This window comes from Budorcas taxicolor, chromosome 14, assembly GCF_023091745.1.
Source record: "Budorcas taxicolor isolate Tak-1 chromosome 14, Takin1.1, whole genome shotgun sequence".
NCBI classification, from domain to species: Eukaryota; Metazoa; Chordata; class Mammalia; order Artiodactyla; family Bovidae; genus Budorcas; species Budorcas taxicolor.
In genome coordinates this window covers 13,941,717-13,955,375 of record NC_068923.1, presented here as the reverse complement: position 1 = coordinate 13,955,375, position 13,659 = coordinate 13,941,717, and the positions used below count along the sequence as shown (strand labels likewise).

The 13,659-nt window shown below is 62.5% G+C and overlaps 3 protein-coding genes across 3 annotated transcripts; 1 reads left to right on the top strand and 2 right to left on the bottom strand.

Moving 5' to 3' along the window:
* Window positions 1-507: 507 nt before the first annotated feature.
* Window positions 508-1,912, bottom strand: TMEM276 (transmembrane protein 276). Its single transcript, XM_052651534.1, has 2 exons — window positions 1,387-1,912; window positions 508-1,219 (listed from the first exon to the last, which is right to left on the bottom strand). Exons 1-2 carry the CDS (start codon window positions 1,477-1,479, stop codon window positions 731-733), a joined length of 582 nt encoding a protein of 193 aa, XP_052507494.1. The 5' UTR covers window positions 1,480-1,912; the 3' UTR covers window positions 508-730.
* Window positions 1,913-2,411: 499 nt separating this feature from the next.
* KIFC2 (kinesin family member C2) lies at window positions 2,412-9,235 on the top strand. The gene is made up of 18 exons (XM_052651693.1): window positions 2,412-2,605; window positions 2,824-2,905; window positions 3,035-3,186; window positions 3,312-3,450; window positions 3,587-3,711; window positions 3,818-3,883; window positions 3,969-4,097; window positions 4,643-4,720; window positions 4,836-4,950; window positions 5,024-5,133; window positions 5,538-5,646; window positions 5,757-5,914; window positions 7,586-7,690; window positions 7,771-7,892; window positions 7,991-8,114; window positions 8,221-8,350; window positions 8,434-8,690; window positions 8,778-9,235. Exons 1-18 carry the CDS (start codon window positions 2,417-2,419, stop codon window positions 9,030-9,032), a joined length of 2,445 nt encoding a protein of 814 aa, XP_052507653.1. The 5' UTR covers window positions 2,412-2,416; the 3' UTR covers window positions 9,033-9,235.
* Window positions 9,236-9,823: 588 nt separating this feature from the next.
* FOXH1 (forkhead box H1) lies at window positions 9,824-11,293 on the bottom strand. Its single transcript, XM_052652058.1, has 3 exons — window positions 11,120-11,293; window positions 10,731-10,835; window positions 9,824-10,627 (listed from the first exon to the last, which is right to left on the bottom strand). The coding sequence occupies exons 1-3, from the start codon at window positions 11,291-11,293 to the stop codon at window positions 9,824-9,826; spliced, it is 1,083 nt and encodes a 360-aa protein (XP_052508018.1).
* Between the last annotated feature and the right edge of the window lie 2,366 nt (window positions 11,294-13,659).

The window sequence follows — 13,659 nt, the reverse complement described above, 5'->3', positions numbered from 1 at the left end:
CCAGCTACCTCTCCCTCTCTGCCCAATCCCGTCTCCTAATCCCGGGGTTCGGAGCTGCAGTGCGGTCTACTAAGGAAAGCGAGGGTCTTAGGAAATCAGGACTTGCCTTGTACAGGCCGAAGGGCAAACGAGTAGAGGTTGAGTCAGCCCTGGGAGGGGATGTACATTTCTGTGAGCAGCTGTGGGCCTCGTTTGCCTTCATCCCAGCCGGCGGCCAGTGATGGTCACTGCCTCAGAGGACCACCAGCCAGACCTTGCAAGGATATTCATAACTCCATCGTGTCCCAGGAGAGCAAGGGCTCCTGTATCTTCTCAGTCCAGGGGCCCTCCTGACAACAGTGCCGTCAGGCCAAGTTGAAGGAGACCCCCAGAGTTGGTCCTGCACATTGCCTTCTTTTGCTCGGGAAAACCAGTTGCTGCCCTGGGAGCCTTAGGAAGTTCACTGCAGGACTCCTCAATCTGGCTAAAGAAGAGGCAGAGTCCATATTCCTGCTAAATCCCTCAGGTTTATTGGAGACCTCTCTCTGGATCCACAACCATGGCCTGCCCAAAATCAAGTCTGAGAACGTGCCTGGGACCCGGTCCCCCTCATTTTGGTTTTGGGCAAGCCTTCACATTGAGCCAGAAAGGGAGATAGTCAATCTGCAGAAAGCTGGCTTTAGGAAGGAGAGTCTATCACTAGCGGGAAGGTGGTAGCTGGGCAGAAGCTTTGCCTTGTAGTCTCCAGCCATCACTCCCACTGTAGGCGCTGTGTGTGCAAGGCCCGGTGGTAGGCCCAGCTGCCCCCTGCCAAGGCCCAGCGACAGATGTCCTCCTTCGGCAGCAGCAGCAGCAGTCTGTCCTCCTCCAGCCGGCTCAGAAGACCTGCAGCACCCAGCATCACACCCCCCCACATTCCATAAGAGTTGGTTGTGAAAACGGCCACAATGAGGATGGTCACTGCGACCACCAGCACCACTGCCTGACCAGCCACAGAGCGGCCCTCAGCACCAAGGTGGTCACCAGCCACTGCCAGCACCATGCCTCCTCCCAGAAGCAGGTTGGCAGAGGAGCAGTCCCCATTCACCCAGTGGAAATCGAATGCCAAAAGGGGCAGGCCAATGACAGTGGCCACCCAGGCTCCAGCAAGACAGTCTTCATCCGTGCCCAGCCCTGAAGCCAGCATGATGGCGGCGGCCAGGGCCTGGAGCAAGAAACCAGCAGCGGCCCCTCGATTTGCCTGTCAACAAAGGGAAGGGAAATGTGGGGAAAAAGGGTCAGGACCTCCCTTTAAGCAGGGGAGGGTGTGGGGGGGTCTCAGGCAAGCCTGGCCCACACACTAACTTCCCACCACCCTCTAGGAATTTGGGAGTAGGCTACGCCCCTGCCCCACCCCAATGTACTCACCTGGGCAGTGCTCAGGGCTGCGTGTAGAGACACTGCTCCCAGCGCCAGGTGGGACAGGGCGGAGCTCCACTCGCCCCCTGGCCTGGGGGTCATGACACCTCAGGCGGTAGTGAGTTTAAGGGGACAGGAAAGGGATCCTCAACTTGAGAAGAATGTAGAAGCCGGCGACGGGGAGCCCTAAGGGTGTCTCTTCGGTACTCCCAGGTTCCAGAGTCCCATTTCTAAATATTGTTATAGGCTCATCCGAAACTCGCGGGAGCCCTGACGCCACAACCTTGGGGAAGAAGGGCCTAAATAGGCCGGGAAGGGAAAATGCGGTGAGGAGCCGGGGCTGGGTGGGCGTTATCTCTGGCGTCGTGGAACCCAAGTCAGGGTGCAGGGCCCTGCGCTCGGGGAGGCGCCGTCCTCGGAACCCGGTCGGGAAAGAGCAATAGCCCAGCACTCAGGCCGCTGAGCTGCGCGACCACGACGCAGCGGCGAGCTGGAGCCCCAGACCAGCCCACCGCGCCGCCCTCGGGCTGCTGCTCCGCCTCTCGCGCCCGGCCTGCGGCTTCCGAGCGCCGACCAACGAGACGATCGGCGGGTAGAGCGGCTGGGGGGGGGGGGGGGTGCGGGGCCAGGAAGTCTGGCCCCGGGACGAGATGGGGCCGGATGGACGTGAGAGATGGGCGGGGCTGGGAGGAGGCGGGTCTCGGCTTGGGATGGGTCGCGCAAGTCCATGGTTTGCGGGGAGGGAAGGGGCTCGAGGAAGGAGCGGTGAAAGGAAGGCCGGTGAGGTGGGGTTGAAGGAAGGGGCGGTGAGAGGAGGGGCTTTTAGGGGCGGGGCTGAGGAGGGGCCGGGGCGGGGCCTGGAAAGGGCCGAGGACGGGCCTTGAGGGGAGGGGCCGAGCAGGAGGTTCGTGGATAGGGAGGTTGGACGCCTGCGGGTAGCATCCTCTGAGGGTTGGCTCCGCGTGCGGTCCTCCGCGGAGGACTGGTAGGGATACTGGAAGAGGGTGCGGGGCTGCGCCGAGGGGGCGGCCGCCGGAGCATGCGCACGGGCTCTGCGGCGGGCGAGCGCGGTGTCGGCGCGGGGACGCGGGGCGGCGTGAAGCCGGGCCCTTTGCCGCCCCGCGCTCCCATGTACGCCTTCTACTCGCTGCTCATCTACATCTTCTACAGCCTCTTCCGCAGGGATGGCGGGGCCGCGGCGGCCGCCGACGCTGAAAACCCGGCCCAGGTGAGCGGGGGAGCGCTCAGCTCGGCCGGCTACCCTTTTCCCGAGAACGGTTCGCAGGTCCCCGGGCGCTGACGCGGGAGAGGGCCCGTGCCGAAGATCCCGTCTCTGGTGTTGGAGGCTGAGAGCCCGGAGCCAGCCACCGGGCTCAGTTCCCGGAGGCAGGGACCCCACGGGCTGCCTGGCCTCTCCTCAGGGCCTCTCCCCCACTGCCTCCCTAGAGCGCCCGCTGTAAACCCGGGAGTCGCCGCCGCGCCTACCAGCCAACCGCTGAGCTGTGGACCGAGCTGACCGGCCTGGTCGGTAGGTACTGTTGGTGCATCGGGAACGCTGCTGAGAGATGCAGGGAGGGACCTGGCAGGCGCCGGCTGGTGGCCTGGCGTCCAACACAAGACCCAGCGCGCCTCCCCATCCCGCTCCCTGGCCTCGCAGGCTCTTCGGAGGCCGAGGATGGGTCGGGAGGGGGAGCCGAGCGCTGTCCGGCGGAGGTCTCCCTGGAAGAGGCTCTCGTGCGTCTCGCCGAGTTCCTCTCAGTCCAGCTGGGGGCGGAAGAGAGCTTTGGGACTCCTCCCGACCTGAGCAAGGTGAGCAGTTGAAACTCTTCCAGCAACTTGTTCTGTCTCCGCAGGTCCTCTGATCACCATCCATCCCCGTTTTCCCTCCACCCGGCCCCCATTCTTCTCCACTTTGATGCCTGTTTCTTTCCCAGCCCGGTGATGTTCCCCCACTGTTGACGGTGACTGGTCAACTCTTGGCTCTCCTGGCATGGATTCGAAGTCCCAGGGGCAGGCAGGCCCTGTCCCAGGGGACGCAGCCTGTCTCAGGGGTGCAACACCCTCCTCCTGCTGGTGCGTAAGGAGTAGTGAGCTGAAGAGGGAGTCTGACCAGGGGTTGACGCCCCCCAGAACCCAAGCAGCCAGATGTGAGCTGCCCCCTTTCAGGCCACAGAGCTCTTCTGTTCTAATTGGGTCCACCCCACCCCAGGATCCCCATTGCAAGAAGAAAGCCCTTCCCTTTCACAAAGGGGCGAGGCCCAGGGACAGCAGCCTCCTCAGCTGGAGGAGGACCAGAGGGCTTGGCAGCGGCTGGAACAGCTCATCCTTGGACAGGTGAGGAGTCCAGAGCAGCTGGGACCTGGGCACCTGGGAAGGGCCTGGGAGTCTGGGAGGGGACTGGAAGGAGGTGTTCCACCCTGTGCCCCTCCCTCCTTTCCAGTTGGAAGAGCTGAAGCAGCAGCTGGAACATCAGGAGGAGGAGCTGGGCCAGCTGCGCCTGGGAGTGGTGAGGCTGCTGGATGGGGGCTGGACGAAGGACCCAAGAGGGTACCAGCCTCCAGGTAAGTCCTGAGGGCTTCCTTCTCTCACAGGGAGCAACAGACTCAGAGAAAAGGGTTCAGCATCTGACTCTGGAGAACAAAGCCCTGAAACAGAGCTTGAGCCTTACTCGGGACCTCCTGCTGCACTGGGGCCCTGCCCCCAACACCAGGGCCCCCCAGGTATCCTGCTTCTTAGCTGCGACTGTCCCTGCAGCCTGGGGCTCCCGCACAACTGCTCTCCAGCAGCACTGCCCGTGCTTTCTCAGGACTCACGCTCTGACCCTTCAGACCTGGGCCCAGACTGTGGGCAGCAAGTGCATGGCAGCCCTGTTCAGGAGACGGACGCTGGGACCCTCCTGGTGCTCCTGGGGCTGAGCCTCTGCACTTCTCATGCAGGAGGCCTGTTTCCATCCCTGGGCAGGGAATTAGATCCCACATGCCTCAACTAAGAGTTTGAATGCTGCAACTGAAGATCTCACACAGCCTAATAAATGTTTTTTTAAAAGGGGCGGTGGGGGCACTTGAGAATCCCCTCACTTCACTCCAAGGCTTCTCCCAGTAAAGGATTTGGGGAAAGTACCCTTGCATGGAATTGGGAGGCATGGATGTGTGACCAGCTTTACAACCCTCTCTTAACTTTCTCATCCGTAAAATGGGGCAGCTGGAATGTACCCCCCAGTTGCCTCCTGCCTCCACAGTTTGACTGGTTCCCACTCCCCTTGCAGGAGGAGGCAGAAGCCCTGCTGGAGCTCCGGGGGCGGCTTCAAGAAGCCCAGGACACCACGGAAGCCCTCCGAGTCCAGGTGGGCACTGGGCCCAGGGGCTGGGAAGTCTGGGGCGCTGGGAAGGGGGTGTCTGAGGCAGAGCCTGGTAAGTGCCTGTTTCCTCAGTGACAGGGGTGGGGTTGGGTGGGGGCAGCTAGGGGTGCAGGAGGTGCAGCTGCAGGGCCTTCAGGGGGCCCTCCGGCAGCTCCAGCAGGAGACTGAGCAGAACTGCAGGAGGGAGCTGCAGCAGATGCGAGGGCAGCTGGCAGGTAAGCTCTGGGGCTGTGGAGCGCATGGTGAGGCGTGGCATCTGGCCTCCCCTCACTATGGCCTCCCCCGCAGGACTTCGTGCTCGCATGGCCAGCTTGCGTCAGGGCTGTGGGGACCTCCGGGGACTCGTCAGCACCTTTACCCAGAGCTGCCAGGGTTCTCTGAGCGAAGCCCAGGGACAGGTCAGGACTGCTTGCTCCCTCCCTCGCACTTGCTCTCTGGCAGCCTTTTCATTGGCCTTCCCTTGGGGAGCCCCTGTCCCCGCCTCCTTTCCACTCCCAGGGTGTTGTCTGCTCTGACGGAGACCAGGGGCTCTGGAGCCAGAGTGACTGTGTCCTGTGCAGGCTGGGGTGACAGTGGATCTCTCACACGGTTGCCAGGAGCCACCATTCTCCTCAGGTCCCTGAGCTTCATCCCAGGTCACTGAGAGATCATCCCTGGCCACTAGGGCCTGAAGCCACAGAAAGCAGTAGATCACCACAGCTGGGCTGCATAGTAGATCCTGCCCTCAGCACCGCATACCCCAGCTGTTTCCACTGCCTCCCCTCCCTGTGCCGGCCCCTCCCTTACGTCTCTGTTCCCCCAGGTTTCCTGGGCTCTGGGGGCACTGTCAGCTGATGGGGCTGGGACTCAGCTCGCAGAGGTGCGGCAGGGGCCTCTGCCTGGATGCCCAGGGCGGCTGCTGGAGCTCAAGGGTACAGCAGGTTTGGGGAGCAAAGGGCTGGCGTGGCAGAGGTTGGGGATGTGGAAGCTCTTCACACTTCAGGACCTAGGAGGCAGCCCCTGGACCTGATCTCCACCCCAGGAAACATCCGTGTGCTGTGTCGGCTGAGGCCAGGGACACCCTCCAGCCTGGTGAGCTTAGAGCCTGGCCCGGGTGGCACTGTTACCACCTGCTATCGAGGGCACCAGCGTCGCTTCCGCCTAGACTGGGTCTTCCCTCCGCACGCCAGCCAGGAGGAGGTGATGCTCCACCCTTGGATCTGTGTCTCTCAGATACCCTGGAGAGTCCTCAGGAGGCTCCTGTCTGTCCGCCCTCCTAGGAGAGAGGGCGGCTGGACTCCAGCAAGGAAGGGAGAGGAGCCGGGGGGCCTGGGAGCAGGGCTGGCATCCTAGCTGGGCACCTGCTTTCCTCCCAGGGCTTTTCCTTTGCATCTGGCCACCAAGCTCTTGCAGGCCGGGGAAGACAAATTATGGGGTAAAGGAAGATTAACATTTTCGAAAGTAACTTTGTGCCAGGAGAGTGTGCGTGAGGTGACAGTCCCGCAGGGCTGCAGGGCACAGCTGGGGCCCTGCTGTGCCCGGGGACCTCCGTCCCCCAGGCTTCTCTGGCTGTCCACTCCCCTGGCCCACTATTCAGACTGACCCACTCTGAGGGGGGTACCCCTCCTTGCTTTGTGGTTAGGGGAGTGGGGAGCACAGGTGAGCTTCCAGCACCTGAGCTCTCCCAATGCCCTGCTCAGATCCTGCCCTCCTCCCCTTTGCTGCCAGACCCAGGGAGCTGGAAAGCAGAGGCTTAAGTCCCAGCGCCCACCACACCCTCTCCAATGCACACACACTGTGCAGCTGGAGCTTCCTTAGCTCAGGAACAAGGCTGAGAGCTGGGACGGTGAGGTGAGAGGCAGAGCTGTCAGAGATCAGACTGTGGTGGCCTCACAGGGACAGGCTGGTGAGAGTGCCTGGCAGGTGGCCAGGGCTCCCTCTTTCACTTTCTGGGGCCCCACAGCTGTTTGCCACGTACCTCCATTTACCCCCACACCACCCCTGCCCTGTCTTCAGCCTCCATGCCAGCTACAGCCCTGGACAGGGGCCCCTTTTTGCACTGTCTTCCAGGTGGACAGGGCCCTCCGGTTCTGGAGGAAAGAGTTAAAGGCATCTGGAGCTGAGCCCCCTCTCTGCAGGAGCACCCCTAGTGCTCCTTTCTAGCCATGGAGTCTGAGCCATCTCACTGGCTGTTCTGGGTTCTGCTCTAGTGTCTGGCAATCAACATTTCAGACAGCACTGGCTCCACACAGTTACCAGACGTCTCTGGGCATGGTAGCTGACCCTGACTGTGTCATTGCTCAGGAGGCTGCTGCTGGTGTCCAGCTGCCAGCAGGATGCCAAGTCCCAGCTCCATGTCCCCTTTACTTGCTTCTGTGCACCCGCCCAGGGACGGCTTCAGGATCCTGGCTGCTGCCAACCCCCAGCCATGGGCCCTCTGGGTTCATCCTTCACGTGCCACGTGGTGCACTAGCCCTCTTTCCACATTCTCGCTTAATCCTCACAACAGGTGTCACTACAGTCCCCACCTTGCAGAGGAAAAGATGAGTGATTTGCCTCCAATTCCATCTAGGGTTTGAACCTGGCCATCGAGCCCAGGGTCTGGACCCTTGACAGCCAAACCCCCAAGTCTCCCAAGCAGTCAGTCATCAGGACTCTATTACTCTGTTCCCGCTATTTGTCATGTTCCTTCCCTCTTTGGCTGGCAAATTCTTGGAAATGCCACTTTGTCCAGGGAGCCTCCTCTGTCTGTTGGGAGATCCTCACTTTCCCTACGTTCCCCTAAAGCTAGTCTCCTCCCAGGGGAATCAAGTTATGGTCAAGTTATCTTGCCCCAGGCTTAGGGCCCTTCCAAACCCCTTGCACCCCTAGGTCTTCAGGGAGCTGGAGTCTGCTGTGCTGTCCTGCCTCGGGGGCTACAGTGTCTGCATTTTCACCTACGGTCAGACAGGGACGGGGAAGACCTACAGCATGGAGGTGGGAAAGGACGCAGTTGGGGAGCTCCGGAGCCAGGGGCTGGGATGTGAGCTTGCTGAGGCACCCCATGCCATCCCCAGGGCCCGCCCGAGGACCCCGGCATCGCTCCTAGGGCGCTGCAGTCACTGTTCCGGGAGATGGGCACAGGCGGGCAGCACCGTGTGACCCTCAGCATGGTGGAGATCTACAACGAGGCTGTCAGGTCAGGGGCACCTGGTGTCTCCTGCCTTGCCCCCAGCCCCAACCTCTTCTGTCTCCGCCCCCCAGAACCCCCAACGGAGCCCTACCCTTTTTCACCAGGGACCTCCTTGCCCCAGGGCCTCCCCAGCGCCTGGCAGTGAGGCAGGGCCCAGCAGGCCAGGGGGGAATCCAGGTGGCCGGCCTCACCCACTGGGACGTGCCCAACCTGGAATCTCTGCACCAGGTGAGGCTGCTCAGTGGGGCTCCGCAGCCCTCCAAGCTCCTGACCTGTAGCCGCACTGGGGGCGCGGGCCCCGCTGCAGGCCAGCCCTTGTCCACCCGTCCTGCAGATGCTGAGCCTGGGGAGGAGCAACCGGGCCACCGCCGCCACCGCCATGAACCAGCGCAGCTCTCGCTCGCATGCCCTGGTCACGCTGACACTGCGCACAGCGTCCCCATCGCGCGGTCCCGGCACCGCAGGTACTTCGGCGCCTGAGCCCTGTGGGGGCCTCACTGCACCCACGCCGGGCTTCCGTCCACGCCGGGCTCGCTCGCCCCTGCAGGCACGCTGCACCTCGTCGACCTGGCGGGGTCCGAGCGCGCCTGGAAGGCGGGGGCGGCCAGCTCGTCTCAGGAAGACCGGGACGGCGCCCAGCGTCTACGGGAGGCTCGGACTATCAACCGCTCGCTGCTGGCGCTGGGAGGCGTGATGGCCGCGCTGCGGGCCCGCCGGCCCCACGTGCCCTTCCGCGACTCGCAGCTGACGCGCCTGCTGCAGCCGGCGCTGGGCCCGGGCGCCACGGCGGTGCTGCTGCTGCAGGTGGGCGGGACGGCCTGCGGGGAGGGTAGGGATTTGCATGCCAGGCACCGCCCACCAGGGCACGCCCACCAGCGCTGCTACCTGCAGATCTCCACGCGGCCCGAGGATCTCGGCGAGACCGTGTGCTCGCTCAAGTTCGCCGAGCGTGTGGGCCGAGTGGAGCTGGGGCCGGCCAGGCCCTGCAGGGCCCCCCGCTCCGGGACGCCCTCCTCCCTGAGCACCGACACACCACTCTCCGGGACTCCCTGCACCCCTACGCCGTCGCCCGGCAGCCCTCCAAGCCCCGGCCTAGACAGCGGCTCCAGCTCGGCTCTGGCACCACCGGAGGACCTGCCTTCCTAGTCCTGCCCAAGGAGCCTGGGTCACATCTCTGCGGGCAGAGGCAGCAAAATCCCTATTCCCTCATGACTTCCTTGACCTCTGGGGGCCGCTGCCCCCTAGACTGCTGGAGCCCACCCTCCTCTCCCACTCTGGAGGAGTGCTCTGCCTGGGGTAATTATCACACCTCCCCCCCCACCCGCCCCCCTTATCACCATCTGCTGTTATCATAGCGCACAGCAGGGGATCCCAGGGCCACAGAGGCAGACCGCGGCCAAGTGGTCACCAGAGTCACTATCTCATCAGACTTGCGTTGAAATGTTGTCTATTCCTTTACTGTTGCCTCCCCACCACCATCACCAAAGCCAAGGAGGGTCTCCATTCTCGATCCCCTTCCCCCCAAAGGTGCTTCCTCTTTCCCAGGCAACAGCTGAGGGAGGACAGGGCTTTAGGCTGGAGCCCCATTAGGTCTTCCCTCCCCCAGCCCGAGCCAGGGAGGGGAGGTGACAGCTGGTGATGGATGGATAGATGGATGGAAAGCTGGAGAAGGTGGGACCAGGAAGGGTAATGGAAGGGCTACTCTAGGCAGAGCCCTGCTCCATCCAGCCTTGCCTCTAGGGGTAGGAGAGACAGGACTAACCACCGGGGCCTGGTGATGCCCTGCTGGGCCATAGCTCTTCTCGGGCAGCCAATAAACATGTGGACTCGCAGTGTGGCTGGTGCCTCTGTCTCAGGCTGCCAGAGTCACACAGACCTTGGTTTCTCCTCAACAAGCCTAGGGGTGGCAGAGGAAAGCAGCCCCTGCCCTGGGAGCATCACAGGCCGTACCAGGAGAGCAGCCAGCCTGGGCTGGGGGTAGCCAGGTCTCGGGGGTGGCTAACCCACACGTCATAGATGCTTTTGTTGGGTGGCACCCCCTGGAAGAGAGCATCTAAATCCCAGAGCAGCCTTGTGGGGCCATGGGTTTCCGGAGCTACCCCCCAATAGCCTGTGCTGGTGGAGGGAGGGCACCGGGGGCAGGAGGTGGGTGGCAGTGGGGCCAAAGGCATCACTACGTTGGGAGTGTAAATGGGCAAGTAGGAGGTGGGCAGCTGTCCCCACAGCGAGGCCCTGTGACCTCCACCAGAGAGAACCCCGGGGTCTGGGGTGCCCTGCACTAAGTGGAGAGGCCAGGCCCTGGGCTCAGGGGACAGGACGGAGGGCTTTCTGTTTTCCCCCTGGGAAGTCTTCCCCTCTGCCCTGATGGGCCTTGGGAGGGGGCAGACGGGCCACAGAGGCTTCTCACAGGGCGGGAGTGCAGCAGGCACCTCTCCCTCCCCTGAGCGCTCTGAGCCTGACCTTCTGGGGCTGCTCCGCGGTGTCCCCTCCCCGGAGTCCCCTAGCAGAGACTTGATGCTGAAGCCCTCGCAGGGCGGCAACTGGGGACTGGGCGGCTGGTAGGGCCGGCCGTGCAGCACGTAGGGGCCGAGGTCCTTGGCGAAGGCTCCCCTCGCGCCCCTGCTCTGCCAGCGCCGGCACAGGGCCGTGTTCTGCAACCGCAGCGCCTCGGCCGGGATCAGGCTCACGTCGACCGCCCAGAAGTTGCCCTTGGCCTGAGGCTTCGCGGGATCCTTGGGCACCTGGTGGGGGAGGGGAGCAGGCTTGGGTGGGGCCGCACGACCCCGGATATCAGGATTTCCGCCGGCGTCCCGGTCCCAGGCTCCGAGCCTCGCCCTGCCCTACCTTGCGGAAGCACCGGTTGGAGGAGAGGTTGTGGCGGATGGAGTCTTTCCAGCCTTCGTAATCATCCCTGAAGAAGGGGAACGCGGCCTGGACCTGACGGATGATCTGAAACCATCGGGTGGGCGGTGGGCGCCGTAAGCCAGGGCGCGCGGGTGGGGGCAACGCTGCCCCTCCCCTCGCCACTGTGTGGCCTGCCTCGCCAGGAAGGGGTCTGCCCGAGCACTTTAGCTCTCTCCCTGGGTGTCCAGGCCGGGACTGGCCCCTCTGGTATGGCTGGGACGGCCAGGTCTGGGTGGAGGCCGGAGCCTGGGCCTCAGGCCATTGGAGGACGCGTAGGGGCACAGGTCCGATCACCGAGTGCGAGGGGGAGCGGGCGGGGGTCCTCTCACCTGGGCCAGCTTCAGCCTGCGGGAGGGTGCAGCCTGGATCACAAGGGCGATCATGGCCAAGTAGGTGTAGGGAGGCTTGTCATGCCGCAGGTATCTCTTCTTCCTCCTCTTGGGGGGCTGGGAGGGCGAATCCCCCTTAGGGAGCCCCAGGCCGGGGTTGCTGCAGGGCCCCATGCAGGGGAAGCAGGAAACGTGGGCAGGGACCCAGCCGGGCAGTGGGCGCTGGGCACGGGGTAGTGTGGTAGTGTGGGGAGGCAGAGCTGGGACCTGAGGCCAGGCGGGGGCTGGCGGGCCAAGCCCTTTATCATTCGGATGGAAGGGGGAGGGGAGGGGAGGCAGAAATACGCGATGGGGGAGGGGAGCGTGCTGAGGGCAGCCACAATTAGCAGGTTTCGGTTAATCTGGAAGGGAGGGAAAGGGCAGGGAAGATTCCAGTGGGGGCTGCAGCCGGCCACCCAGGCTCCATTCCTCACCCCTGGACTGCCTTGAGCACCCCCCTAAAGCTGGAAAGAAAAGTCTGTGGAAGGGGCTATGACACACACTTACTTTATCCCACCCAGATCTCAGGCTCCCATTCAACAGAGTAGTGATTGGTCCAAGATGAGCTGCCAAGAAGGGGTGGGCCCTGCCCAGAGTTCAAGGCCAAGCAGCTAGCAGGACTTGGATGGTGGTCTGGGAGGGCTTCCTGGAGGAAACCTCATAAATAAGAGACAGATACAGTTGACTCAAGGGATTTTTCCCACAGGCTGCTGCAGGGCCCCAGCGGGCTTCCCAGGTCCTGGAGGCCACTTTCCCTCCCTTCTTGGTGCTGGTCCACAGTGGGTCCTCACTGTACACTCACTCTGCACCTCAGTGGCCCTGGGACAGCTGGACCTCCCTGGCCTTAGAACTTCCTGGAAGCTCATTTGTCTTTCTGCCCCTCTTCTGGGCCTGTGGGTCCAGATCCTTTGGAAGTTTTTCAGAGGAGGAGGTCACTTGGTCCTCTGGGGCACTCAGGCAGTGCCCCTGGGTGGGTGTGCGTGGAGGGGCAGGCCTTCTAGCCATAGGGGTTTACTGGATACATCTTGGGGCCACGCCTTGAGAATACATCCCTGTGGATCATGGTCCCTACCCAGGGGAGCCTGGGAGCACCACTTGGCATCGCCCTGGGCAGGAGTGAGGACAGCTGTGTTATGTGTGGGTACACAGGGCTTCCCAGTGCCCTGTAGCTTACTCTAAAAGGAGGGCGATGCTCCCCAGGCTGGTGGGGTCTGGCCTGAGTGGAGAAGGGGCACTCTGGGAAGAGTGGAGTCTGAGCCCCATGAAGCCTGTGGTGCCAGCACCCCCTGCTCAGGCCTGGCTAGAGCCTCTAAGTGCTTTAGCAGGCACAGGGCCTGGCCCAAAGGTGCGGCCCTGGAAAAGTGTGTTTGGCAGCGACCCTGAACCATGGTTCTCCTGGTCCCAGACCCTTCTGTCCACTCAACTCCTCCCTGGCCTGATCTGTGGCTCTGCCTCTCAAGTGCTCTGTACCCTGCTCTGTATGCTACCTGAAAGCCTGGGTTCCCCCCCCCCCCCCCCCGGGGGAGGACTGGGCAAGTTTGCACAAGGCATTTATCAGGCCCAGGACACCAGCAGTGGTAGGGTGTTGCTATTAAAACCCCCAGACCCGAGGGAAGCCATGGAAGCACAGGGACACACTTTATATCACTTTACTCAAGATTTTTCTCAGGCAGCAGCAGCACTCCCCCTGCCCAGTCCGCCCCCAATTATAACCTTGCTAAGTCACTTCAGTCGTGTCCGACTCTGTGCGACCCCATAGACAGCAGCCCACCAGGCTCCCCCGTCTCTGGGATTCTCCAGGCAAGAACACTGGAGTGGGTTGCCATTTCCTTCTCCAATGCATGAAAGTGAAAAGTGAAAGGAAAGTCGCTCAGTCGTGTCCGACTCTTAGCGACCCCATGGACTGCAGCCTACCAGGCTCCTTCGTTCATAGGATTTTCCAGGCAAGAGTACTGGAGTGGGGTGTCATTGCCTTCTCCGCCAAGTAGCTTAGGTGGCAGCTAATTTAGTGTAAACCCTTAGAGGGCTGAAAATCTGGAGCATACAGTGGGTGTGCAGCTCTCACTGAGGTGCTGAGAGAAGGGATGGGTAATGGGTGCTCTGGAGGAGGAAGCCTGGGGCTGAGATGATGTTGGTGGGGTGCTACACTGCTACCTCCATTACCAGATTCTTCATATTTCCTCTGGACTCCCATGTCACCTCTTCAAGTCCTGTTCGTTTCCAGGGCTCTAGCTGAGAGGTTCTTGTGTCTTCTAGCCCAGTTCAGTTATTGAGAGGTCTTTTCCTCCAACAGGTCTAAGGCACCGCTTTTCCTCCACTGTCCCCTCCTTGCTTCCAGGATAAAGCCCAGCTCTTGGTTTGGCGTTCAGGGCTCCTCACGTCCTGACTACTCATCGCTGGCCGCACAGACCCCACAGAGCGGGCCCCGCCCTCCTAAACCACCACCTCAACTGTTCCCACCTTGGCGCATGCTCTCCCCCCATTAATGCCCCTGCTTTGTC

What these genes read in the sequence shown, in the direction of transcription:
- TMEM276 (XM_052651534.1), bottom strand. Translation starts at nt 1,479, where the DNA reads ATGACCCCCAGGCCAGGGGGCGAGTGGAGCTCCGCCCTGTCCCACCTG. An exon ending in CAGCCCTGAGCACTGCCCAG is followed by an intron (nt 1,220 to 1,386) that starts GTGAGTACATTG and finishes CTTTGTTGACAG; the next exon opens with GCAAATCGAGGGGCCGCTGC.
- KIFC2 (XM_052651693.1), top strand. Translation starts at nt 2,417, where the DNA reads ATGCGCACGGGCTCTGCGGCGGGCGAGCGCGGTGTCGGCGCGGGGACG. An exon ending in CTCCTCCCGACCTGAGCAAG is followed by an intron (nt 3,187 to 3,311) that starts GTGAGCAGTTGA and finishes TTTCTTTCCCAG; the next exon opens with CCCGGTGATGTTCCCCCACT. An exon ending in GCAACACCCTCCTCCTGCTG is followed by an intron (nt 3,451 to 3,586) that starts GTGCGTAAGGAG and finishes ACCCCACCCCAG; the next exon opens with GATCCCCATTGCAAGAAGAA.
- FOXH1 (XM_052652058.1), bottom strand. Translation starts at nt 11,293, where the DNA reads ATGGGGCCCTGCAGCAACCCCGGCCTGGGGCTCCCTAAGGGGGATTCG. An exon ending in GCAGGCTGAAGCTGGCCCAG is followed by an intron (nt 10,836 to 11,119) that starts GTGAGAGGACCC and finishes CGATGGTTTCAG; the next exon opens with ATCATCCGTCAGGTCCAGGC. An exon ending in CCAACCGGTGCTTCCGCAAG is followed by an intron (nt 10,628 to 10,730) that starts GTAGGGCAGGGC and finishes CTCCCCCACCAG; the next exon opens with GTGCCCAAGGATCCCGCGAA.